We start from the raw sequence: 26,054 nt of genomic DNA, 5'->3' as shown, positions 1-26,054 counted from the left end.
CTTTGTATTTTTTATTTCTTCTAATTGTTCAGTTTGTCATGAAATTCATTCGCATCTCCAATATATATTTTATCTTACCAATTAAATATTTTTTATGTGTCACATGTGAATATTTCTATTCTTTTTTAATATTTTTATTTATTGTATATTTTCCTTTCACTTGATAATGCTTAACACTATCAATATAATTGTGTTAATAGCATAAGTCTTTCATTTACTAAGTAATATAAAATTTTTATCTTTTTTGCTCTATTATTATTAATATTTGTTTCATTACTTTTTTGTTTCGCTAAAACAATTTTCGTTATTTATCAACCATTGTCTATGTTGATATTTGAAAAGTTTTCTTAGATCTTATATTATCCTTAATTATATATTTGTTTTCCTTTATGCAATTTCATTTAATAATCTCTCAAATTGTTTCTAAGACGTACATTTGATAATTTTTTAATATTTTTATTTGTTGTTTATTTTTATCATGTAGAATACTATTTTGATATATTTTATATAATTATTTTTTATTTTTTAACTCATTATCAATCATACTGTAGTTTTTTTACTATTGTATAAATAAATTTTAGGCTTAAATATACATTTGGTCCCTATTTTTGTTGATTTTATTCAATTTGGTCCCTATTTTCGTTTTATGTTCAATTAGGTCCTCATTTTCGTCAAATTGTGGTCAATTTGGTCCCTTTCACTAACGGTGTTTAAATAGTTAACGTTTTTGAACAGTACATGCCACGTTTTAAAATTGACATTATTATTACTTATTTTTTAAATTTAATTATAAATTATAATATTTAATTATTAATTGAATATAATTCTTAGATTCAATTGTTAAATAGAATATAATTATTTAAATATTATTAAAATATAATTATTTAAATAATATTAAAATATAATTATTTAAATATTATTACAATATAATTATTAAAATTTTAAAAATATATATTAACATTTGTAAAATTTACATTTAAATTTAAAGTATTTAATATTTTTATTGCATTTTAGATATTAAAATCTAAAATATTTTATATGTAAATGTTAATTTTACAAATATTAGTTTATTTTTCTAAAATATTTTGAATATTTAAAATATTTTTATATATCAATTTTAAAAATATTTTAGAATATAAATATTAGAAAAAAAATTAATAATTATATTTTCATAATATTTTAAATAATTATATTCTATTTAGAAATTAAATATAAGAATTTATTCAATTTATAATTAAATTTAATAATTTATAATTGAATTTAAAAAATAATAAATTTAAAGATCAATTTTAGAAAAGATATTAATATAATTTGTATAAAAGATATTAAATTTAGCGTCAGACTAAATTGAACAAAAATAACGAATATAGGGACTAAATTGAACAAAAATAACGAATATAGGGACTAAATTGAACAAAAAAAATAATACTGTCACAAACTGACACGTGGCACAATTATGACTTGACACGTGGACCATTTTTTTGAAATTAAAAAAAATTTAAAAAAATTTAAAAAGATTTAAAAAAAAAATTTAAAAAGATTTAAAAAAAATAAAAAAAAAAATAAAAAAAACCAGGAGCTGACACGTGGCATGTACTGTACAAAAACGTTAACTATTTAAACACCGTTAGTGAAAAAGACCAAATTGACCATAATTTGACGAAAATGAGGACCTAATTGAACATAAAACGAAAATAGGGACCAAATTGAATAAAATCAACAAAAATAGGGACCAAATGTATATTTAAGCCTAAATTTTATTTACTATAATATAAAAATTAAATTTAATTGTCATTAATTTATTTTTATCACCATCCAACCTAACTTATATTGAAGTTCAAAAAATATAATATCTAGGTGAAAGTTTTATTATTATTAGTTTAATGTTTGAACTTTGCATAATTTTGATCAAGTGATGTATTATAACTTTTATTAATGTATAAAATAGATATTCATTATAAGTTAAAAAATGATGTAAAAAAACATTTAAAATATATTTTAATTTTAATATTTTTTTCTTATTATATTTCTTAAAAATATTTTTAAATATTATCAACAAGTTCCATTAATGTTTGCAAATTTAATAAATGTTTTGGCTCTCATGAAATTTTATTTGGTATTCTAATTTAAAATTTATACAATTATAATTTATTTCTAAATATTTGATATCGAAGAAACAACTCTCCTCTAAATTTCTAAATATTGAATGTTTGACAATATTATATTTTCTTTACCGTAATTTTTATTATTTTATAAAAAATAATTAATTAATATTGTACGAGTATGGGTGCGGGAATATACCCATTACCCGGTTGGGATGGGAATGAGACAAAAGTTTAATACTCGTTGGATTTTGGTATGGGGCATGAGGATGAATTTTTTCTATGGAGATGGATATGGGATAGCCAAACCCGTTCCCGCCCCTGTCCCGTTACGATCCTTATCTCCAATATATATATATATATATATATATATATATATATATATATATATATATATATATATGTATATATATATGTATATATATATATATATATGTATATATATATATATATATATATATGTATATATATATATATATATATATACATATATATATATATATACATATATATATATATATATACATATATATATACATATATACATATATATATATATATATATATATATATTTAAGACTCTCAATTTATGTTTTTAATAGTATAAACATTTCCTTTACTAGGTAATATATAAAATTTATCTTCTTTACTCTATTATTATTATTATTATTAATTTTTGTTTCATTTGAAGAATCTTTTTGTTTCGCTAAAACAATTTTCCTTATTTCTCAACCATTAACTATGTTGATATTTGAAAAGTTTTCTTAGAGGTATTTTTCATCTTATCATACCCTTAATTATTTATTTATTTTCCTCTATGCATTTTCATTCAATAGTCTCTCAAATTATTTTTAAGACACACATTTGATAATTTTTAAATATTTTTATTTGTTTATTGTTATCATGTGGTGGTGGTGAAAGATAAATTTTGACACACTATTTGAAACGAAGGTGAGCAATTGTTTGAGTTTTGATTTTTTCTTTTAGTCAATTTTACCTTTTCAATTGTGCAGTATGATAATAAAAAAACTTTTGAATTAAGAATCTAAACTTTCTAAAAATACACAATCTAAAAAATCGAAAGTATTTATTGAATTATACAATCAAAAAATTTCCCAAGAATAAAATTTGGAGTAGAGATTGAGAAAAAAGTGAGTAGTAAAAGAGAAAGAGAACAACGAATAACAGTAGTTTTAAGTGTAACTAGTATGAGACCCGTGCCTACGCACGGGTCCTCTTTTTTGTGTTGTGTGATATTGTCAATTTTGTTTTTGGTAACATATTGTATAGATGAAATAGAATTATCTAATAATTATAGTAATGTTTAAGTATTATTCGGCGTATTGCGTATTTAGGCTGATCATCTATAACAGTTTATGAAAGGGATTTTTTTTTTGTAACTTTTTTTAACAGTTATTTTATGTAACAACTCTTTTAAAAATTATTATATATGTTTTAAGAATAAATATTATTAATTTTCTTATTTTTTTAACAGATACTATTAATTTTTTTCCTTCTTAAATGTATATGCTGGGTTGAATCTAAACCGTTTAATACTGGCGAATTTAAACCGTTTAATTTTTCTTTATCTTTTTGAAATGATTACGTTGGGTATCAATCTGAAACATCAATATTGGCGGCAAGACAAACTTCTCATCTGTCATTTCGATATCTTTGTAGAGAGATTTTTTTTTGTGCGTCAGACGTTTTGGTTTCCAAAGTTGGAGTTGAAAAGGTTTCCGTTTCATACACATTTGTTGTAACTTCAAAGAAAAAACCTAGACTCTACATGGCATCCGGATCCAACGACAACAAAATGTCACTGACTAAGGGGTATACCTTCAACAATTTTTTCCAGAGTTATGTCATGTTCATGGATCCTTCTCAGGTTAGTTAATACCATTTCGACACTGCAACACGATTTTGAAGAAGTTTGGTAATTTAGGGTGTGAAAATATTTGTCGTTGGTAGGGAGATGTTTTGTTTTGATTAAAACTTAAGCTTTTTGCATATTTGATTGTTCAAGACTTTTTAGTTTTTGAAGAAGGTTTCTTTTTGGAATGGGGACAGTGTTTGTTAATGGGAACCAACTATTTCTCGGATCCTAGGGGAAACGTACTGAACATTGAATTCGAAGAAAGTCTTATGGCCGAGAGAAAGTTTCGTGGTTCTGATGACATAGTAAATTTTTACGACATATATGACATTGCATTTGTCTGCACTCTCTACTGTGGTGATAGATACTTTAGGTTTAGATTGTTTGACATAGATTGGAATGAAATCGAGTACCCTTTGGTAGAACCGTCATCGTCTTGTTCAAGATCCAGTTTTTCTTCTTCTTTGAGGTTTTTCCAATCTTTCAGAGTCCAGCTAGAGCTGTCTAAGGTATCATTGCTCATATCTTATTTACCATTTGCAGATTTGTATGTGGGTTTGTATTAATTTGTTTTTGATGTTTGTCAACAGCCATATATACTGCTTCCTGAGGAGTTTGAAAAATTTTGTGGAGATCAACTTAAACTTGATCGCAAAGTTCAATTATATGATCCTATATACAAAAAGTTCGAGCTTTATCTGGACACAAACATAGATGGGATCATTATTTTGTTTAGTATGACGGAGTTGATCAAGCATTATGCTTTCATCCAAGATGTTTATCTTCATTTAAATTATGTAGGAAACAATGTTTTTCTTTACAAAATTTACTTTGTTGATGGAGTAGAAATTGTTTATGAGAGGCACTCGGTTGCTGGTTTGAACAATGGCTCTGGTGGTATTATAAACAACGTTGGTGCTGTCAATCGTCATGACTTTCTCAATTCTCTTCATGGATTGGTGAAGAAGTTAACGAAATATGATGTTCAAACATCATCTTTGGTATTTTTTTGTTCATAGTAATATGTTTATTGTTAGTATTTCGTTTTCCATTTGTTGTCTGATATTTTGTGCTTGCCTGTAGTATCTACACTCGGATTTTGCTAGACAGTTCTTGGAGAAGGGACGCAAGAGGTATTTCATTACCATCTCAACTTCCAAGTTTTGGCCTTGTAGAATTCGATGGACTGGAAGGACATCTTTTGAATGCTATGTCACTTGTGGATGGAAAAGATTCTGCAAGGAGAATCAATTGGCTGCAGGTGATGAAGTGAAGTTTGTGATTGATAATCAGCAGAAAAATGTCATCCATGTAATTAAGGTTTAGTTTTTGCAAGGTGTATGCAAAATTTAGGTTTTAATATTGTAGCTTTATGAACATTCCGAATACTGTTTCGTTTATATGTTTTTTATGTGTTTTTTATGTATTTTTAATGTATTTTAGGTTTTAATGTATTTTATCTGGTTTCGTCTATATGTTTTACGTTCTGCAATGTATAATATTATTGTTATTACTGTTGTTGGGCCAAATATTTTGAAACGGATTGTAAATGTCTTTTTCATTATATGAGTATTAACAATTACAAGATTTTTTGAATTTCTCAAATATTGAAATCACTTTGGATTTCTATATTTTTCTTTCAAGTACTATTGATGTAATTATTTTTTTTGATATAATATACGTATAAATGAACTTAATTGAGTTCTTAGTTTTATATGTTTCCATTATAAATTATAAATAAAGTGTATTAAAATTCTTGGAATCTAAGTTTTTGTACTCATAAAACGTTTCGAAAACTGTGATTTCAAAGATTTCGGTTACCATAAATTATTATGTGTAATAAACTTTAATTAAGTATGTAGGAACGAACATGAATATTTAACCAATAACGTAAAAACATTCATTGTTATTTTAAAATGGAGGTACATAAAGTAAATATTGGGTATAGTTTCACGAAAGAAAGCAAGTCTGGTCCATTGGTAGGTTTCGGTTTAAATGCAGTGTGGCATGTACTGTCTTATAGTACAAATAAATGGTAAAGGGTCAAAGATTCTAAAATACTCGATTCACGCGTATTTTAGAATTCATTATCTTCTAACACCAATTCCAAACATGGAGATACAAAACAGAGTTCATGTGGTTCTTGGTAAGTCTTTACATTGTAAAATTGTGATAAATAACATTTTCGAAAATCAGTGAGGAAATATATTACTATAGTACAAAAAATTTTTAACAAATATGTTTGTCTGTATTTACTGTTTGTGATTTTATCAGGTATTCTGCTCATCGATTTAACAGTGGCCACACTTATGTCAATGATTCAATTCCTGATATCGAACTTTTTTTATGGTCAGAGGTTCCATAGAGCTTTCAAGTCCCTTGATTCTTGTCCAGAAAAAGTAAGCTTATCTCTTGCAGTGATTTGTTTGGTTATATATTTAACAACATTTTGTAAAATGGACGTTTGAATACAGATCTTATCATAATAAACAGTCTGACAAATATGTTTCTGATTAAAAATACAAATTGTTGGATAAACATCAACTATACATTTTGGAATACTTCTTTGTAGACAACATTAGTTGTTGTACTGGATGATTTGTTCTCATTGTCATGGATTAATATCCTTAACCCAGATTTACTTTGAACTCTAGAAGCTGCAACATAGAGTTGACCATGGCTGAATACGGGTGTTGGCAAGTACAATCCAACGAAACCTAATGACTGACCTTGTGATTTGTTTATTGTCATTGCATATGACAATATAATAGGAAATTGCTTTCTAATTAACTTAAATGGCCATGGGGATTGGGAGGGAGACATAGACATTCGCGGAATGTACACCTCTTGTCCATCTTTGTTTCCTGTAATCAACTTAGCCCCTATGACATGGTTTGCAATCCTCGTTACGATCAATCTGCTTCTATTACACAAACCTTCTGCTTGGTCTAAGTTCCTCAAAAGCATAATCGGAGCTCCAATTTTTAGTTTGATTCTATGATTAGGAAGTCCAGATGTACTAAGTGAATTTAGGAATTCCGAAGTTATAGCGCAGTAAGCATCACTTGAAGCAGATTCTGATTCATCTACTGAATCAGAACTAAGATACACTTTTTCTTCCCCTGCATTAATTATTTGATACATTAGTAATAATGTTTGAGATAGCAAACTAAAAAATTTCAAATATGTTAGGTATAGGTTTCAGATTTACATACCTGGAATTTGTGATAACATATATTCATTGATTTCATTGACTGTCTCAATTCTACTTGCTAATATTGCTCTACACTGCAGAAATGATTCGTCTGTATAGTTGTGTACTAAGTCGGGATATGTGGTAGATACAATTCCTTGTATAGGATCACTGAAATCTGTAATTAGGAATTCTCTAGGTATTTCGATTTCTGCTAAACCGTCATTTGGTTCTTCTAATTTACCATCACCAACTTTAACAATCCAATCTGAAAATTCTTGAATCTCGGATGCAGTTGTGGATTCCAAACCTTGTTGTAGGAGACGCATATTTTTTGTCAATGTCAAAACTTCACAGTGTTCCCATAGGTAAGATGAGTTAATAGTGGCATTGACAATATCAGATCTTATACCTCCAGGTATAACAGGTAAGATTTGCCTGAAGTCACCTCCAAATACTATGACTTTCCCTCCAAAAACTGAATTCTCTTTTGTTAAACCCTTCATTATGTCATTTAGAGTTCTATCCAAAGCTTCAAAACAAAATTTGTGTGCCATTGGAGCTTCATCCCATATAATAAGTTCGGCTCTCTTTAACAGTTCTGATGCTTCAGAGCCTTGTTCAATGTTACAAACTGAATTTTCTAGTGTTGGTACTGGTATCTTGAATTTAGAATGTGCTGTTCTTCCCCCTGGTAATAGAAGAGAAGCAATTCCACTTGAAGCAACTGTTAGTACAACTTTACCTTCAGAACGTAATGATGCTGACAGTGTTTTCCACATGAAGGTTTTTCCTGTTCCTCCATATCCATAGAGAAAGTATACACCTCCTTTTTTGTTTAGAACAACCTGATTGATCTTGTCAAATATTTTTTTCTGCTCACCTATAATGTAATTGTTATTCAAAGTCGTTACTTAATGTACAATGCATCAATAGCAAATAATAATAATTCCAAACCTGTCATTGATTTCAAGTTTGATTGAAATAAATTTCGTTGCTCTACAATGTCATAATTGAGTTCTGCATATATCAGTCTATTTCCACAATTTTCTGTTAAAAAATCGTTTGGGTATGGCATTGTTGGGAAGAATTTCAAACTGCTTCTATTTGCTTCGAAAAGTTTTTCTAACTCCACTAAAGTTAGATTTTGCAGCATTTCCACTCCAATGTTTAGATCTGCAAACAAAACAACAATTAACATGTCTTCCTACTTGTACACTATATAAATGACAAGTACTATATAGTTACATAACCTGGATTTCCTGATATATTTCTTTCTCTGTAGAGAATTCCATCTAACAGCCATTCCTATGTTTTGTTCCATAGTTCCTCTGGTCGATTAACACTATTTGATAGCAATATAGTAACAAACAGTTTCCTTAGATATATTTCGGAACCCCAATCTTTGGCTTCTTTTATAGATTCAACATATTCTGAGTCATCTGCTAAAATACCCAAAGCCAAGCAAGCTTCTCTAAATGTAGAATACGTGACATTGTTAACTGTTCTAATATCTACGTATGATATTGGACCTTTTACATGTGTTAGCATTCTCCTAAGATAAAAAACTTCACCAGTACTTGGAGGTACCCAAATAAGTCTTCCGATAGTATTTCCCATCTTCCTTGGCTTCCAACATCTATCTTTCTTGACATACACAAACTTAGAAACAAATTCAGCATATGTTAGATCCCTAGCTTATGGGTATTTCTTGTTACATTCCATCCAACCTATAAACATTGATTCCGAAATTGTTGCTTTTCCCATGATATCATCAATCGCATCATCATCTTTAAAGTATACTGCTTGTTCTCCTGGAAGATGGAAAAATAGTCTTTCTACGGCTGGATTTCGTCCATGGATTGGAAACGAAAATATTCTCCAGCATGCTTCACAGGGAGATACATATCTGCAATCAAGATATTGTTTAATTTCATCCATTGGTTGTTTCGTCAAAAAAGATTCGTTCTGTTCTGGAACTATGGCAGCTGTAATTCTGTCATAACCTTTGTTGATATATTTGAATAAGTACTTGATAGAAGTACTACGATTACACCATTCAACATTGATATGTGCTTGGTACTTTAACAGCAATTGTGGGTTATAAGGAACTACAGAACGATTATCTAGGGAAATACCACTTTTAGATACAGTAGATGAATCGTTCCTTCTACGATAATGAGGATAACCATCTTCAGAAACTGTAGTTGTTGTTTGAAATCTTTTTGGATACTAGCGCGAGCATTTTCCATTCTTCATGCAAGGTAATGATCTGTTTACCGTTCCACAAGGACCATGAATCATGTGATCTTCAACACATTGATATAATTCTGGATTATTTATTGCACACGGTATTTCAGCACAGATGACTTTATCAATATCATCCGGAGTTGGGTACTTGCTGCTGGGATGTAGAAAGATCAACAAGTGGGCATGAGGAAGACCGCGCTTCTGAAATTCAATGGTATACATAACTACAAATTAAACAGCAAAGGATTACTTTCAGCACATAATATTACAGACAATAGGATAAGTGGATGACTTACATGCAATAGTTTTGCCCAATAAATGATTTTTAGTTAAGTCTGTAAGAAGTTGTTCAAACTTAATTTTGAAAACCCTTGCAACTATATCTGGACGATCTGTTGAAGATAGTTTTAACTTTGACAGTGCTCTACTAATTTCCGGCCATTTAGGATTGCATGTGAAAGTTATAAAGAGATCTTGAAATCCCATGAAACTACAAATTGCCATTCCATCAAAATATAATTGGTCCATGAATCTTCTACTACCAACAAAAGATGAAGGAAGAACAACCCTTTTCCCTTGTTCTGACCCTTGAGTTTGTGAGCTGCTAGAAGCTTGACAAAGGTTATTATATTTATCAACCCTTAACTTGCTTTGATTAAATTTAATAAATGCTAATCTTTCAGACTCCATCATTGTGTATCCATCAACAATGAATTGCTGAAAAAGTCTTCTAGATCTAAGCAAAGTTAATGCTTCTGACTGTCTTGTTTGCAACCTGAAGCAGAACCACTCTTTAATTGTTAGTCTGTTCCTTTTCATGTTAATTCCTTGTTTATCACGATGACTGACATCATATCTATAACCATCCTCCCCATATGGAAAAAGTAAAGGATATTGGAATCCTAAATAGCTCGTGTGCAATTCATTAATTCTTTGTAATTTCCCCGATTGTTTTTCCATTATGATGTCTCTACCTGAAGCTGTATCTACATCACCGACTATAAGAGCCGCAACTTCTGAAACATTGGGGACATTATAGATCCTTCCATCTTTTGTCCTATCTGAAATAAGTCTCAATTTCAAGTCATCAAATGGTTGGTCTCTATATCTGTCCCTTGCCATTCTAAAGGATTTGGCATGAACATTGAATTCATCGAGCATCTTCTTTATTTTGTTCACAAGTTCCAAATCAATATTATCTTGATTCCTGAAAAAGGTAACAGTTGAATAAGAATTGTTCTGCTGCATTTTTTCTTTCAAAAGAAGAAGTGTTCATGTACCTTAAACTTTCCATTCTATTTTGAACTTCATTTTCAGTGTCATAAATGTAAAGTTGTGCAAATTTTGGAAGTCCTCCGGGTACTGGCAAAAGGCTACCTATTCGGTGACAAGATTGACCTTGAATTCGTAGATTAGGGGGTCCCTTTCCATTGTTAAATGTTGTGTCAACTTTTGCACCGGGTGATGTAAATGCAAACATCATATTGTATCTTCTAATATGAGTTTGATAGTTCTTGCTCTCCTTTGAATCATTCGTAAATAAAAGGCGTTGCAAAAGAATTGGTGGGTCTTTTAGAATTGGTAGTTCAACTTTACCATTGCCGCAACACATATGGAACGTAGGATTCACGGATCTTCTGCCCTTGTTAATCCTTTCTTCGTACCACATATACGCCTTGCATTCCTTGCATATGAAAACTGGATCACCAATATCTGCATACATTGTGTTTAGTCAAGTATATCCTTAGTAAAAGTCCTTCAATGCACATTCAATAAAATTATTAAGTACTCAATCTAATCTTATCTTGGATTAGTTAATCGTGCACTGTCGTCATCCTCTTCAATACATTCATCATCGATAGCTTGATAATCATAAGGAGCTGAATCTGAAACAAATGTTTTTTTACTCAAAGTAGTACAAATAAATCTACAATCTATAAGTTTTATAAGTACAAAATTTAGAAAGATAAACCTGAAAATATATTTTCATTGGTTACATCTTCACTTTGAAATACTGTGCAGTTATTTCCCATTGACTGGCAAGATGATTGCCCTGTTGATTGCCCTAATGACATTTCTGTAGTAACTTCAAACCTGTGAAGTAGATTTTGACGATGAAAAGTCTGATGAAAGTATCTGGAAGTGCTTGCATTAGTTCTTTCCAGGTGTGCTTGACCATTGTTTGTTGGAATATCCTGATTCAGGAAATTCATCATTGTTATATCAGAAAGTGGGGTGCAGTTCCTTTTGATTCGCTGGTCTTTATAAAGACCAAAACTTTGACTCCTTTCTCCAGATTTGCTTTTCTTTTCCTGAATGATCAATTTTCTTTTCAGTCTTGCATTTGAGAATGAAAGATCTGATTGAGATTTTGGATCATTCATCTTATCTAGTACGACAATAAATTTAATGACTGAAAGAAAAAAATTGGAGACATTCAGAACTTCTAGCAAGAACAAAACAGTCAAAGTACTATGTCATAGATATTATTGAATATTCGTATCATCTTGTAGTAATAAAAGATGTTTACAATACCTCAAACTTCATGTACTTCAGTTCTGAACTGCAATCTCCTTTAGAGCTATCATAATGTAGTGTTTGTTCTTTGTTATTGTTTTTCCCCTCTTGCAAGCTTCAAAACAAAAACTCTGAAAATATCCTCTCTTTTTTTTCGGGTGCATGAATAATTCGCGCCAAATTAAATCTTCTTATTCATTTAATTTTTTTTGATCCTTTATTATAGAATTGATTGATTGTATAGCATAGGGACAGTTCAACTTCTAAAAGTCATTCGGAATGTACTTTAGCCAAATGTCAACATCGATTAATTAAGTTTTCATTTCTTGAAAAATTATCTAACGTTAACTTAAATATTTAAATGAAAAGTGTTATCGTAGAAGGTTCCAGTTTGACAAATCGTCACGATGGTTGTCATTTATATATACTGTTAACTTTGCACTTTTACTAAATATCTTTGGAACTCACCCTTCATCTTCTGCAATGAGGATTTCAGACAGCAAGGAGAAGTCTTCTGCCACACGGTATTCCTTCAAAAATTGGTTCCAGACTTCCATGACGTTGGTGTATCCCGAATGGGTAAGTAATGAACTTATGTTTGGATACTTATGTTAGAATCTTGGAAAAGGTTGAACCTTTAGCAAAGTTTTCAACTTTTTCATTACAAACATGAATAAAAATCGTGACTTTCTTTCATTTTGAGTTTCTTCTTTAGGAATTTGTTCAGTTTGACGAAACGTTCTTCCATTACTGGGGAGAAAAGTTTTTAATGGGCCCCAACTATTTTCGGGATCCGTTAGGGAACTATATTATGGTTGAATTTGAAGACTGCATGATCGAAACCAGAAGTTTTCGTATAGCCCGCGAACTTGCAAATTTTTATAAGTTGAATGATCTGTACTGGTTAGCCATACTTTACTGTGGAGACCGGTACTTTCAGTTTCGGATTTTCAGTTTGCCTATGAAAGAAATAGACTACCCTGAATCCACAATGGTTCCTGTTCCACAACAACCTTTGTCTTCTTCAAGATTTTTGACTTGTTTTGAATCGGAGCTATTGGTCTGTGAGGTAATATTTTAAAATTCACATTCTTCTTTTTGGTTTGTTTTCTTTATCCTCATTATCTAAAATATATTAACTTGCGCAGAATACAATTCGGTTGGACGACACATTTGTTATATTCTGGGGACATGAACTGCAGTTTGAGAAGGTTCACCTGATTGATCCCCACCAAAAAAAATATGATGTTCGTATCCACAGGACTGACAATAGAGACTTGGTGATCTGTAGTGGGGTCTTAGAGATATCACAGTACTACGGCCTGTTATCCAACAAAATAATACATTTAAATTATGTAGATGAAAATACCTTTTTATTTAAGCTTTTTTACTGTCATGGGGTTGAGATGGATTATACTCCCCAATTGGTTAGTAGCAGTAATCCAGGTTATGACCCTGCGGATTTTTACCATTCCATGGCAAAGTGTTTATCTGCTCATGATATCAAGTCATCATCACTGGTATTACATCATTAAATTTCATGTTCAGTTATGGTCTAATATTGTTTGATGCGTTCTAATTACAACAACTTTTATTTTTTTTTCAGTACTTGGAATCTGAATTCGCATCAAAGGCTTTGGTTAAGAATAGAAAGCGTCACTTATTGGTAAATGCTGAAGGTGACTGCTGGCCTTGCACAGTTCGATGGTCAGGCAAAAGTAACAGAGATTGTTACATAACTCGTGGTTGGAAAGATTTCTGCACTCAGAACGGATTCAAGGAATGATCTATAATACAATTTGGTGTAGATAGGGACCTATATCTGTTTATCAATGTAATGGAAGTAGAAATATAGACCCACATGTTTATAGCTTATTTTGGAACTATATGAACTATATCTATGTTTTGTCAGTTTGTAAATTAAAGATGTTTATGTATTTTTTGCTGGTTTATTATATAATGATATTTTTGTTGGTATATTGTAGAATGGTTTTGTTGGTATATTATATAATGATATTTTTGTATTTTTTGCCTTTCACTATTCATACTTTATGCCTTACGATGTGTAAAGCTTCTTTATAATTGTTTAAATGTTATTGTCTATTCTAAAATATGGAGCATCTTTAAGTTTTTAATGATACCACCGAAATGCTTAAACACATTTGTAGAACTAATTTTTACAAAGATAAGGAAACAATTCAACAAATCTTGCAGGATATCAATAATTTGTAGGGGTAATAAAACAAATTTACACCATAATACTAATTTCCAAGATTGAACAATATATTAAATAATATTAGAAATTTACAGGATACTATTTTGGAGTTCAAAAATAACATCCATTGTTTATCCATCATTACCAAGGACAACCAAAATACCAAATTCATCAAAAAAAAACGATTAATGTTCTTTTGCTTTCCAATTACACCACATAATTCCAAAATAGGTATATGTACATATATCAGTGGGCCACGCTACTGCTTTTCTTTTTTGATTCGCTTTTTATTTTTAGTCCTGGGAAATTCTGCACTTGGAATATCGTCGAGGTGGTCACATTCAACTTTGAAGTCCAACAACAATTCCTTTTTGGGAGTAACACAGTAGTCAATATATGGATCATTATCTCCTGAGGTACTTAGAGTCAACTGCAACATATAAAACAATATTTCTATATCACCATACATTTACCATGAAGAAAACATTCCATATAAAAATAAAACTGATATAACGATTTACCATGCAGATGTCAGCTTCGGTATTCTCTTCATAAGTTGCTTTACCAGTGGATTGTTTATCCTATTCATTAAATAACAAATTGTTTACCACATCACAAATGTAAAATAACAAAACAACTATAGAAATATATACATTGCAGAGACCTTTCCTTTAAGTGCCGCAATTTTGCTCGAACCAACAGTTTTGGATTGAGTAGTGGAAACACATATATCTGTGGGGCTGGACTCTATAATCTGCAATTGAAATAGAAAAGGTTATGATAAATACAGTATTACCAAATACAAAATTATATTAATATACAAATACCTTTGTCCCATGAGATGCACTTCTAATAACACCACTCCTTTTTGATTGGGTACTGGATGCACCTTTTATTGTAGGACTGGAATCCCGAACCTATAATTTTCATCACACAACCTTATCCAAATTCTACAAACACAAAAGAGTAGAAAATAGTTTCAATTAAGAATACCTTCTTTGCATTAGCTTCAGTTTGAATCAAATCAACACCATTACTTCGGGTACTAAATCCAGATAAACCTGTTGGACTGGAGTCTTTAGCCTGTCATTTCAATAAAAAACAACATAATGCATCATTCTGCATAATGCTATCAGAAACGCAACAATTACTATCATAATAATAATTTATTCTTCGATATCTACCTGAGATCCGCATGAAATCACACCAATCGTTTCAGCTTCGTTATTAGAATCAGAAATAGCTATACCAAAAGACTTTTTACCCTGCACATTGAAAATATAATGACCACAACATAAAATCAATACACAAGAAAAATTTATTGAAATATCAACCAACAGATCATTAATAACTTTTAGCATCCGACCTTAGAGTTTGTTTCAGAACTGGAATCACATGTACCTTCACCACTGGACTCTTTAATCTACATATCAACCAACAAATCATTAATAACTTTGACAGTATCAAATTTAAAAGACTGGAGTAAATGAATTACCATCTTTGTCTCAAGTTTGCTTCTAACACAAGCAATAGTTTCAGGGTTGCTGGAAGCTTTCATCACCGATGAGGATCTGTTATTTGGTTGAACTCTAACCTTGAAAGCAAGTGTACAGCCTAGCAAAACATCTAGATCCTCCGGAAAACATTTGGGATCGTCCTCCCCATCCTACAAAAAACAAAAAATCACCAGTCTCCTTCTATATAGTAAAAGTCAATTACAGTAATTGACAAAGATTTAAATATTACCTGGATCATTTTATTCATTAACTCAACAACCGATACACCAATCAAGTTATTGCAGTTTTGATCCCATAAAACAAAATTGGTATAATTGTAACCATCAGTCACCTGTAATTCCAGCTTATATCTGCAAGAACTGGATTTAGTAAATTAAAACAAAAAAACTGTCCCTAAAGATGTAAAAATTAAAAAACAATTACAAACCTAATTCCATGTTTTTCATTATCAAAGCCACAAAGAACACACTTAAAAGCACCTACTTCATCAGTCTTCTTCCTGCAACTATTGCATACTGGATAACACCATCCATCATTTCCTAAATTAAACTTCATAGTATTTGCAACTGTAACACAGTATTGTTCCTATTTTAAGAACAGAAACAAAATTACAAGGATGAACAATCTAAAAATTCAAACAAATGTAACAAAAACAAATAACTCATTACCTCCTTCATACTTGTGATTTCTGATATAGTCCTGACAACAGCTTTATACATAAATTTTTCATGTTCACTATACTGGGAAGGTGAACTCAACTGGCTGCATTCTTGGCTCGGACTAACCACATTTCCAAACCGTCTATAATAGCAATATCAAAGTCATTTCCATTCAATTAACGATAAACAATATCGCAGATATAAAAAACTTAACAATTACATACTCTATCCATTGCTCCTTGAATCGTACCAATTCAGCACATTCATCACCCATTAACAACTTTGAACCGTTCCAAGAGTTTGAAATTGACACTGGCCACCGTCCTAAAGGAAAAACAAAATCAGCACACACAAAACAAAAAAACCACAAATTATCAAATAAATTGTCCAACCCGAACACGGTTTGATCTTAGCCTGAGTCAACATAACAACAACAATAGATGAATCCGGGTCACCCCTCCAATTGGTCATAAATTTCAAGTAATAGGAATCCCACAAGGTACACCCAATGACAGCAGAGCTGCAAAAGGAAAAGACAATACTTTATGAATATGAAGTAATATTCCAAACCACATTTTCTTATATGAAATTACTAAAGCACTAACCTAAAATCCCTTATATGAAACGCCACATTCTTCGACTGAGGATTACACCTCACATTGTCCACCACTCCAATAATATCTAAAACCATTATAAACATGATCCAATAAGTAATTGAACATTTAAAGACACAAAACATTAAATGACCAAACATTGCGTGAACATACCATACAATAAATCAGCAGCGTAATTTCCATCAACTATATCTTCGATACTTTTGAATTTGTAAACGCTTACTGGAATGCTCGAAATTGCTTGTTCTTTAATAGTGGTTGCTCCTATGAACAATAACTTGTAAGGATGATCACAAACACGAAATTGTCCGTGGTTCTTCAAGATTTTAAAGTTATGCATTATATACGTCTGGCCCTCTACCAACTTTTCTTCCCACAATCCTAAATCTTCCTTTTTTACCATTGCAGGAATCATGGAACCCTGGCCAAAAAAATTTGACAAAAAAATATTCATTCCAGATCTAAAATATAAAGAACAACAAAATTTTGTTACCTTCTGATCCAAAAGAATCAGTTCCATATGACGACTGTTATCCCGGTTTTGAACAAACCACAAGTCTTTTATACGAACAGCAAGCTTCAACGTTTCTTTCTTCTCGTCGATATCTTTGACCATATCAAATTTCCTCGCCAATTCCAAACATTAACTTTCAAAAAACAAACGTCAGAAAATAATGACATCAACTCCAACAGAACTCACGAATCTGGAATAACACAACTCCTATTGAAACTCGAAAAACCAAAACGTACACAAAAGGTACTGAGTAAAAACCAAAAATCTACAATAAATACACAACACAAAACTTAAAAAAAATGAACTGAAACCCATACATACCTCAGCAAACAGGAAGAACAAAACTCCTAATGAACCTGGGAAAAACAAAACATAGACAAAATGCAAAGCACAACTCCTATTGAAACTCGAAAAAGCAAAACGTACACAAAAGGTATTAAGTTAAAACCAAAAATCTACAATAAATACACAACACAGAACTTAAAAAAAAAAGAACTCAAACCCATACATACCTCGCCAAACAGGAAGAAGAAAACTTCTAATGAACTTGGGAAAAACAAAACGTAGACAAAATGCAAAACATCTTCGATATCAATAACAACAAAACTAAACCCAACAATATACTGGAAACGAAGCATATCGCAGAAAGTGGAAGAAAAAAGAAGCAGACAGGAAAACAACACAATACATCTGTATTTAAAATACACAAAATTTTAAAGTATCTGACCTCAGGATTTAATGCATGCAACATCAATCAACTCATGCACAGTAAACCCTCCATTCAACCCTCAAACAGGCGGGAAATCGAAAATTACCCAAATATCTACACAATAACGTATCAGACGGACTGCTTTACAGGGTTTTTTTGGTAAAATAACAGTGCATTCATGGACAATATTCAGAAGGAGATAAAATGACTGAAAAACCATTAAATTGGACACGTGTCAACAAGATAAATAGGGGTATTTAGGTATTTTCCAGAGGTGTTTGTTTTCATATATTTTAGATTTGGTATTGTACAACCTATAGGAGGTGCAAACGAAAGTTATGGTGGTGAAAAAATAAACACCGTTAAAATAGTATACAATCATTTGATGCGTGTGTATCTCATAAACTTTTATTTTTTCGAAATAGGCCTATTATTTTGGTTTTTAATTCCTAAGAAAGTTTTGATTTTTAATCCTTATAAAAAAAGTCACCCTTAAAAAATTTGAAATAATTGCTACAAAATACAAAAGAAAAGGTTTTAATGTCAATAAAATAATTTTCTTTGTTTTCATCCTTTTAAAATTAAAAATCACTAACTAACTGTAATCTTCAACATCCATATTAGATAGATAAATAACAAATTATATAAGTTTAAAAAGCTTTTTCTAAAGGGTATATACTACTTAAGAGGGTGATCATGAATTAGATTTTTAATGATCCAATCCACATTCATTTTAGATCCAAATCCATTTTTTTCAGATAAAGTAGATTGAATTTTTTTTAAATCCAGATCCAAATATTTGGATCAAGTTTAAATCCATATCCAAATATTTGGATTAAGTTCAAAATTCAAAATTTATTTTTCATAAAATAAATTTAAATTTGGGCTAGTTTGTTTCCACTTTTAGTCTAACCTAACAAAAAATATAAATTGAAAATTTGGATTGGATATTTTGGATATCCATTTTGAAAATCTAGATTTAGAGAATGGATATTCAATCCATAAAATATATAAAATGTATATCAGATTGATATCCACATCCAATAAAATGAATTTTAAATGGATTGGATTTTTAATAAAATGGATATTAAATGCATTGGATCAAAGAAAAAATGGATTGGATCATGAAAATTGGATTTTTTTGTCCACCCTTACTACTCATGACTATCACTTGATTTGTTGTTTAATTAGAGACACGACTTAAAATTATCATTTGACTTCTCGCTCAACAAATCAACAGTATGATAGTGCGATCAAAACAATAATTTTTAATTTTAGAAAAATAAAGAAGACAAAAGTTATAAGAACCAAAACCAAAACTACATATTACAGAAAATAAAAGATAATTAAATCTTTAAAATATTTGAAATTGTTTTTTTTTTAATTCTAACTCAACCTTTTGGATTTGATTCAAAATTATTGTAACCTGAGTAATTATTTCAAAATGAGGACAACAATCTTTTATGGTAGTGGTTTCTGTATAAACTTTTGTTGTCTCAAATTTTTGTTGTTTTAGGAAAAATTTAGTGGCAAATTTCAAAGTGAGTCATTCTAATTCCCACATGCTAAACTAAAATTGAGTTAACTCAACAGATTTACTTATTGGTAGATTAGAAATTTTGTAATCCGACTTAATCAACCACAAGTTTATGCATTAGGCAGATTGACATGATTTCTTTTTTAGATTTATTTTATATATTTATTGTAGTACAATTAAAGTAGATTATCTTATCATCTATTTGTAATTGTACAATCAAAATGTTCACCTATTTTGTCACATATTAATATAAATATATAAGTGAAAATCAAATTGTCAACCTATAATATAAATGGCAAAATAAATAAATTACGCATTTAAAGCATTCAAATATTCTTTAACAATACTCTAATTTTTAAAACTATCTAATTGTCAACCTACATTACTAGTAGTAAATAGTTATAATAAAGAAATGATTAAAAGATGTGAAAGGGTTGTTGGTGGATTACATATATGTTAGCATACATAGACCCATGTTGTAGGCTCATTTGCTTGTGGCTTATAGGGTTAGCTTTGTGTGTATATATAACACACTTCTTCTAACATTTTATACATACTCAATAATATACAATCTCATTCTTCTTATATTTCTTTGTTTTCTACATGTTATCAAGAGCCTGGTTCATAAATTTAATGATTAAGAATGAATTCTTGCATTAGTTCCTCTATCCTAAACCCTTGACCCTATGCTCTAAGTCTCTTTTGCAAATTTTATGATTGAGAAAGGATTCTAATTGTAGTTCCTTTTTCCTAAACCCTAAACCCTTACTTAGCCCTAAGCCTTAAGTCTCTTTCGAAAATTGTATGATTGAGAAAGGATTGTTGCAATAGTTTCTTTTTCCTAAACCCTTAACCCGAAGCCCTTAACCCTAAGTCCTAAGTCTCTTTCGCAAATTTTATAATTGAGAAGGGATTTTTGCAGTAGATCTCTTTCCTAAACCCTAAACCCTGAACCCTAAGCCTTTTTTGCAATTCAGTAGGCATTTCACTAGGTATTTGCAATCATATACTATTGAGATAATATTTTGTTTTGTTTGTTGCTTCTGCCGTGTAATAATCTAATATTGGGATCATATTATGTTTTGTTCGTTGCTTCCGCTGTGTGGTTCGCATTTCTGTTTTATATTCGATTTATTAGGACAACTCGTAAAGATCATCTCAGCCTGCATTTGGTGTTACAAGCACTCTTGCATTTGGTGCTACAAGCATTCTTGCATTTGGTGTTACAAGCACTCCTACATTTGGTGCTACAAGCACCCCTGCATTTGGTGCTACAAGCACCCCTGCATTTGGTGCAACCAACACTTCAACATTTTTTGTGCTTCAAGCACTCTTGCATTTGGTATTGGACTTTTGGAAATACTAGTATTAGCTCTATGTCTTGAATCAGTTCAAGAAATCAATAGTTGCAACCTCTATTGCACATTTATCTTCATTTCGTTGGTCTTCTTCTTTATTTTTTTACTTGTGGCATTCTCGTTTATGTGTCTGCATCTCATTTAAAATTTTTAGTGTCTATTGTAGTCTTAAGTACTTTTGACAATTATGATATTTCTAATTATAGTGGTTGTAAATTGACAAAAGTTTTTGATTTATGCTTTCGTTTATTTTTATTTGACAAACTCTCAATACATTTAGTCATAACATTGTGAGTTTGAGGGGGATGTTAGCATACATAGGCCTATGTTTTATGCCCATTTACTTGTGGCTTCTAGGGTTAGCTTTGTGTATATATATAACACACCTCTTGTAACATTTTATATATACTCACTAATATACAATCTCATTTTTCATATATTTCTTTGTTTTCTACAATATCAACATACCTACAACTTGACATAAACTAGTTTAACCTACAAACTAAGTAAGCTGGGTTCAAACAAATTATATTTTTTTCAACTTAACCCAACTCGAACCAATGATGACTTAGGTCAACTCATGGATTTGAACCATTTTGACACCTTTTAAGACATAGGCTACTACGACAATAAAATTTGTATGAGTGCTTTTCAGCATTTATTAATGCTAATCATAACTAGAATACAATTTTAAAATATATTATATGCAATTTAGTAACCGGTCAAAATGAATCATCAACTTTGTCGTAATATATAAATTAGTCTACTTCAATTTCTAATCAACATAAAGATGAACTTAGAGTTTGTGGTGAATGATTTTATATTTAAATTAGTGTGTAGCTTGATTAGTTATTAGGAGATAGATAATTGCACTCTCTACAAGATCATAAAAATTTCATGCTATAAAGAAATAAAGGTAAACCAAAAGGGGAAGATAATGTAAACTCAAAAATACAAAAATGCATTTTGTTGCATTCAAGCAAGGAACATTTCTTACTTGTTCTTGATATGCAAAGTCTTATCACATCCGTAAACTACTACTCATTAGAGTTCATTCTTGACACTTCGAAGAAAGGTAACCTATGTATGAACTCATCAATTGATGGATCAAAATATAAAATAAACTACCTCTTTTCATGTATTGATAGACCAAAAGCATGCACTGATTGTGGAGGAAAAAGTCATGGAACTTTTAAAAGAGGATATTGTGGCCATTGCAATAGTCTTGGATGTATTAAACCTGAAATCTTATTACGAGAAAGGTAAATGATCACATGATTAGTCACACTATAAATGAATAAAGGTAAACCAAAATGACAAAGAAGTTGTTCATGTAAACTAGAAAAACAAAATGACCTAAATTGTTTGCATTTAATGAAGGATAAACTCTTACTTGTCTAAATATGCAAAACATTGTTACTTCCCTTAACTTTGGCTCACTAGAATTCATTCTTGAAAATTGGATGAAAGATGAAATATGTCTTGACTCATCACTTGATGGATGAAAATTTCATGGAAAGGCAAATTTAATGGGAATTTGAAACTAGAGAGTTTCTCAGTCACTTGCTGCATTGATGGCCTCAAGTTTGGTTTGAAGCACAAACATGATAATGCTACATTTATCACAAGATTTATATCTTGAGCATCTTTCCGAAGAGGAAGAGGAAGACGTGAATCCAATAGATCTTTCAATAACATATTTTGAGTGGTTGATTTTGATAAAGATGAGATTAGCTCTCCTGGATGTTTTCCCATTAATGTTTCCAAAGTCACCACCCCAAAACTATAGACATCACATTTTTCTGTCACTCTTAATGTATAAGCAAGCTCTGTTGTTGACAAAGAAACAAACAAAGTTAACTCAACTTATCAAAATATATTATTACGCCATTTATAAAAAATATTGCGATTTTTGTAATAGAAAAAGACTTTCACCTGGGGCAATGTAGCCATAAGTCCCAACTACCAAGGTTTGATTTGAAGAATCAGGATCAAGGAGTCTAGCTGTGCCAAAGTCTGAGACACAAGCCTCTAATTGTGAGTTTAATAGAACATTACTACTTGTTACATCTCGATGAACAATTGGTGTGGTACAATCATGATGCATGTAAGATAAAGCTTGTGCCATCCCTTTAAGGACATTTACCCTCTTACTCCAATTCAGCTCCTTAGCTTCCACCTCATTATTCAAAATATAAAATAGACTACCTCTTTCCATGTATTGATATACCAGAAACATGCATCGGTTGTGGAGGCAAAAGCCATGAAGCTTTACGATATTTTTATGACGGATTTCTGTTAACATCTTCACCTCATTCCGAAAACTTTTGTCAAATGATGGGTTTTGAGATTCCACACGGTGGAGCTTTTTTAACGCAACAATATTTCCACTGGGTAGTTGTGCTCTATAAACACTACCATATGCGCCTGTCCCAATACAGTACTTGAGGTCAAAGTCTTGGGTTGCTTCAATGATATCCTCAAATGCAATTTTACCATCATAGTTCCATATAGAAAACAAGTCTCCATTCTTTGTTGCTATTCCTTCACACTTTTTCTTAGAAATACATCTTGAGAAATACAATATTGGAAGGAGTACTAAAAGATTAAAGAAAATTATAGGTAGCATAATGAACATGATAATAGGATAACTTTTTCTACCTTGAGGATTTTTTTGGTTGAACGAGTGGCAATATGTGAAATTGGGTATGTGGTGATCATTGATTAATGAGTCTTCCTGAAAAGAACAGTAGTCTGGTACCTTTGATTTTGAGTCAAGGTCTTGTGAGAAGTCAAAGGAATTGTATGCAAGATTTATGTATGATAGACTAGCAAGTTCCTTGTGTACTTTGCCTGAAAAATTATTATAACTAAGATCCAATCGATTAAGTATGAAGCTTCTTCTAAAAAGATATGGAATCTCCCCAACAAGAAAATTATGACTCAGACTAAGGTCAGTTATGCAACCAAATTGAGAGGTTATGCTTCCATTAAATAAGTTATGGCTCAAATCAACTATTGTATCATACGGACATTTCATGGTTTTTAATGGGATTGAACCACATAAGTGATTTGACGAGAGATATAAAGAGGACATTTTTTCCATTTGCAAAAGTCTTGGAGGTAATAAGCCTGAAATCTTATTATGAGAAAGTTGCAAAACTTGTAATTTGGTCAGATTTCCTAATTCTTCGGGTATGTGCCCTTGTAATAGATTAGAATCAAGGTAGAGGTGTACCAAATTCTCCAACCGACCTAAACTATGAGGGATTGAACCGTTGAGGGAATTATATGAGAGATATAATCTTTGTAAACTATTTAAATTTCCAAACTCTACTGGTATAGGACCAGTTATTTGGTTAGATTGAAGGAAGAAATCCGTCAAGTTCTTTAGTTGACCAAAAGCAGGAGGAATTGAACCTGTGAGTGAATTACCCGAGAGATGTAATATTTGTAATTTTGTCAAATTCCCTAATTCTGTCGGAATCCTACCTTCAAGTTTGTTTGATTCAAGATAAAGATATTGCAAATTGATCAATTGACCCAATGCAGATGGGATTGAACCCACTAGAGAATTATTAGAGAGATATAACTCTTGCAATTGTGTCAAGTTTCCAAGTTGGGGTGGTATTGAACCTGCAGTTAGATGAGATGAAGAAGAAAGGGGCAGTTAGATTCTCCAATTGAGAGAATTTGTAAGAATGTTTGTATGTTACCTTCAAGTTTGTTTGAATCAAGATAAAGAGTGTTCAAATTCTTCAAATGACCAAATGTAGATGGGATTGAACCTGTTAGAAAATTATTATAAAGAGATAGTGTCTGCAATTGTGTCAAGTTACCAAGTTGGGGTGGTATTGAACCTGCAGTTAGATGATAGGAAGAAAGAGATAATTAGATTCTCCAGTGACAGGATTTGTAAGGGATAATGCAATGAAGAGAATTAGAAGAAGTTACCATGGAGACGATTGTTGGACAGGTCAAGAGTGGTAAGGTTAGTAAGTGAGCCTATTGCTGTGGGGATGCTTCCTTTCAGACCCATTCCAGCTAGACGCAGATACTTTAAATTGGGGAAGGCAGTGACGTTCAACTTCTGAATCCAAAGCAATTCTCTTGATGAAGGAATCTTCCATCTGTAAATAGCAGTAACAGTTCCAGCTTCATTGCAAGAGATAACCTCCCAATCACAATGGTCAGAGATATTACGGTAATCATTCCACCAACCGGTGTTGAGCAAAGCCTGTCGTTCCTGATTGATGGAAGAAGGAGGGATGGTGGGAGATGCTAGCTCAGGCATCATACAGAAGGCCATAAGCACCAAACTGCAAACACACTTTCTCATAATTCATTCATTCATATTCAAATATCTATTTCTTATAATGCAATCGCCATTTGGTTGGAATGCATATATATATCAGTGCCCATTCCAAACATCCTTTCAAATTTCTTCTTAGCCTTTTTCAAAGTCCAAAGACGCGGTTTTTCCACAATAATTATGATAGGATTGGTGAAGAGGGTCCCTATCTGTGGAAAGATACAGAAAATGTGTGTGTGTGCATTGCATGTGGAATCTCTATGAGAAAGCAGTGTTGACTCAGACCTTTTGCCCCTTCCAGCAAGTTCGTTCCTTACCTTCATCAAAACGTTGTCCTTTTCACATCTCTATTCACCAATGTGGAGTGGACTCTCTGCTTCACATCTTTTACTGTGGATTTTGATTAACATACAATGCACGTTGCTCCTAAATTTTGTTCATTTTTTACTTTTGCATCAAACCGAATAACAAACTGAATAGCAAGTAAACTATTAATTTCAAAGGTCAACTTATTTATGCTTGAAATAGAAAACCTCAAATGTATTAACACGCGATTTTCATTTAATCAAATATTTAATTTCTAATTTTTTAAAATATTAATACAGTGAATCATTTATTTCGAAGTTCATTTTATGGTAAATGATATGGTAATTCATTAAACTATTGATTTAAATATCTGTC

At 31.1% G+C, this 26,054-nt stretch overlaps 2 protein-coding genes, 1 long non-coding RNA gene and 1 pseudogene across 3 annotated transcripts; all 4 read right to left on the bottom strand.

Moving 5' to 3' along the window:
- Positions 1-6,522: 6,522 nt before the first annotated feature.
- On the bottom strand, positions 6,523-11,805 carry LOC114186729 (uncharacterized; annotated as a pseudogene).
- Positions 11,806-14,296: 2,491 nt separating this feature from the next.
- Positions 14,297-15,815, bottom strand: LOC114188382 (uncharacterized). The gene is made up of 8 exons (XM_085667698.1): positions 15,649-15,815; positions 15,520-15,576; positions 15,338-15,418; positions 15,147-15,236; positions 14,981-15,070; positions 14,818-14,907; positions 14,675-14,734; positions 14,297-14,583 (listed from the first exon to the last, which is right to left on the bottom strand). The coding sequence occupies exons 1-8, from the start codon at positions 15,709-15,711 to the stop codon at positions 14,413-14,415; spliced, it is 702 nt and encodes a 233-aa protein (XP_085523824.1). The 5' UTR covers positions 15,712-15,815; the 3' UTR covers positions 14,297-14,412.
- A 522-nt stretch (positions 15,816-16,337) lies between these two features.
- On the bottom strand, positions 16,338-17,357 carry LOC114188383 (uncharacterized). The gene is made up of 4 exons (XR_014985184.1): positions 17,097-17,357; positions 16,935-17,010; positions 16,554-16,849; positions 16,338-16,471 (listed from the first exon to the last, which is right to left on the bottom strand). It is a non-coding gene; the product is annotated as an uncharacterized LOC114188383 (long non-coding RNA).
- A 4,585-nt stretch (positions 17,358-21,942) lies between these two features.
- LOC146883297 (uncharacterized) lies at positions 21,943-25,415 on the bottom strand. Its single transcript, XM_085667898.1, has 3 exons — positions 25,016-25,415; positions 22,997-24,697; positions 21,943-22,890 (listed from the first exon to the last, which is right to left on the bottom strand). The coding sequence occupies exons 1-3, from the start codon at positions 25,398-25,400 to the stop codon at positions 22,508-22,510; spliced, it is 2,469 nt and encodes an 822-aa protein (XP_085524024.1). The 5' UTR covers positions 25,401-25,415; the 3' UTR covers positions 21,943-22,507.
- Positions 25,416-26,054: the final 639 nt, after the last annotated feature.

This window comes from Vigna unguiculata, chromosome 10, assembly GCF_037176805.1.
Source record: "Vigna unguiculata cultivar grain cowpea cultivar isolate G323 ecotype 2 chromosome 10, ASM3717680v1, whole genome shotgun sequence".
NCBI classification, from domain to species: Eukaryota; Viridiplantae; Streptophyta; class Magnoliopsida; order Fabales; family Fabaceae; genus Vigna; species Vigna unguiculata.
The sequence above is the reverse complement of the archived record's forward strand: the minus strand, read 5'-3'. Positions and strand labels throughout refer to the sequence as shown.

Bases quoted from the DNA above. Each gene is read 5' to 3' on its own strand.
- LOC114188382 (XM_085667698.1), bottom strand. From the start codon at position 15,711: ATGAAAGCTTCCAGCAACCCTGAAACTATTGCTTGTGTTAGAAGCAAA. The intron at 15,577-15,648 runs GTAATTCATTTA...GTTGATATGTAG, and splicing joins GCAAACTTGAGACAAAGATG to ATTAAAGAGTCCAGTGGTGA. The intron at 14,584-14,674 runs GTAAATCGTTAT...TATATGTTGCAG, and splicing joins CCGAAGCTGACATCTGCATG to TTGACTCTAAGTACCTCAGG.
- LOC146883297 (XM_085667898.1), bottom strand. From the start codon at position 25,400: ATGAGAAAGTGTGTTTGCAGTTTGGTGCTTATGGCCTTCTGTATGATG. The intron at 24,698-25,015 runs GTAACTTCTTCT...ATCTAACTGCAG, and splicing joins GTCCAACAATCGTCTCCATG to GTTCAATACCACCCCAACTT. The intron at 22,891-22,996 runs GTGAAAGTCTTT...TGTCAACAACAG, and splicing joins TTATGGCTACATTGCCCCAG to AGCTTGCTTATACATTAAGA.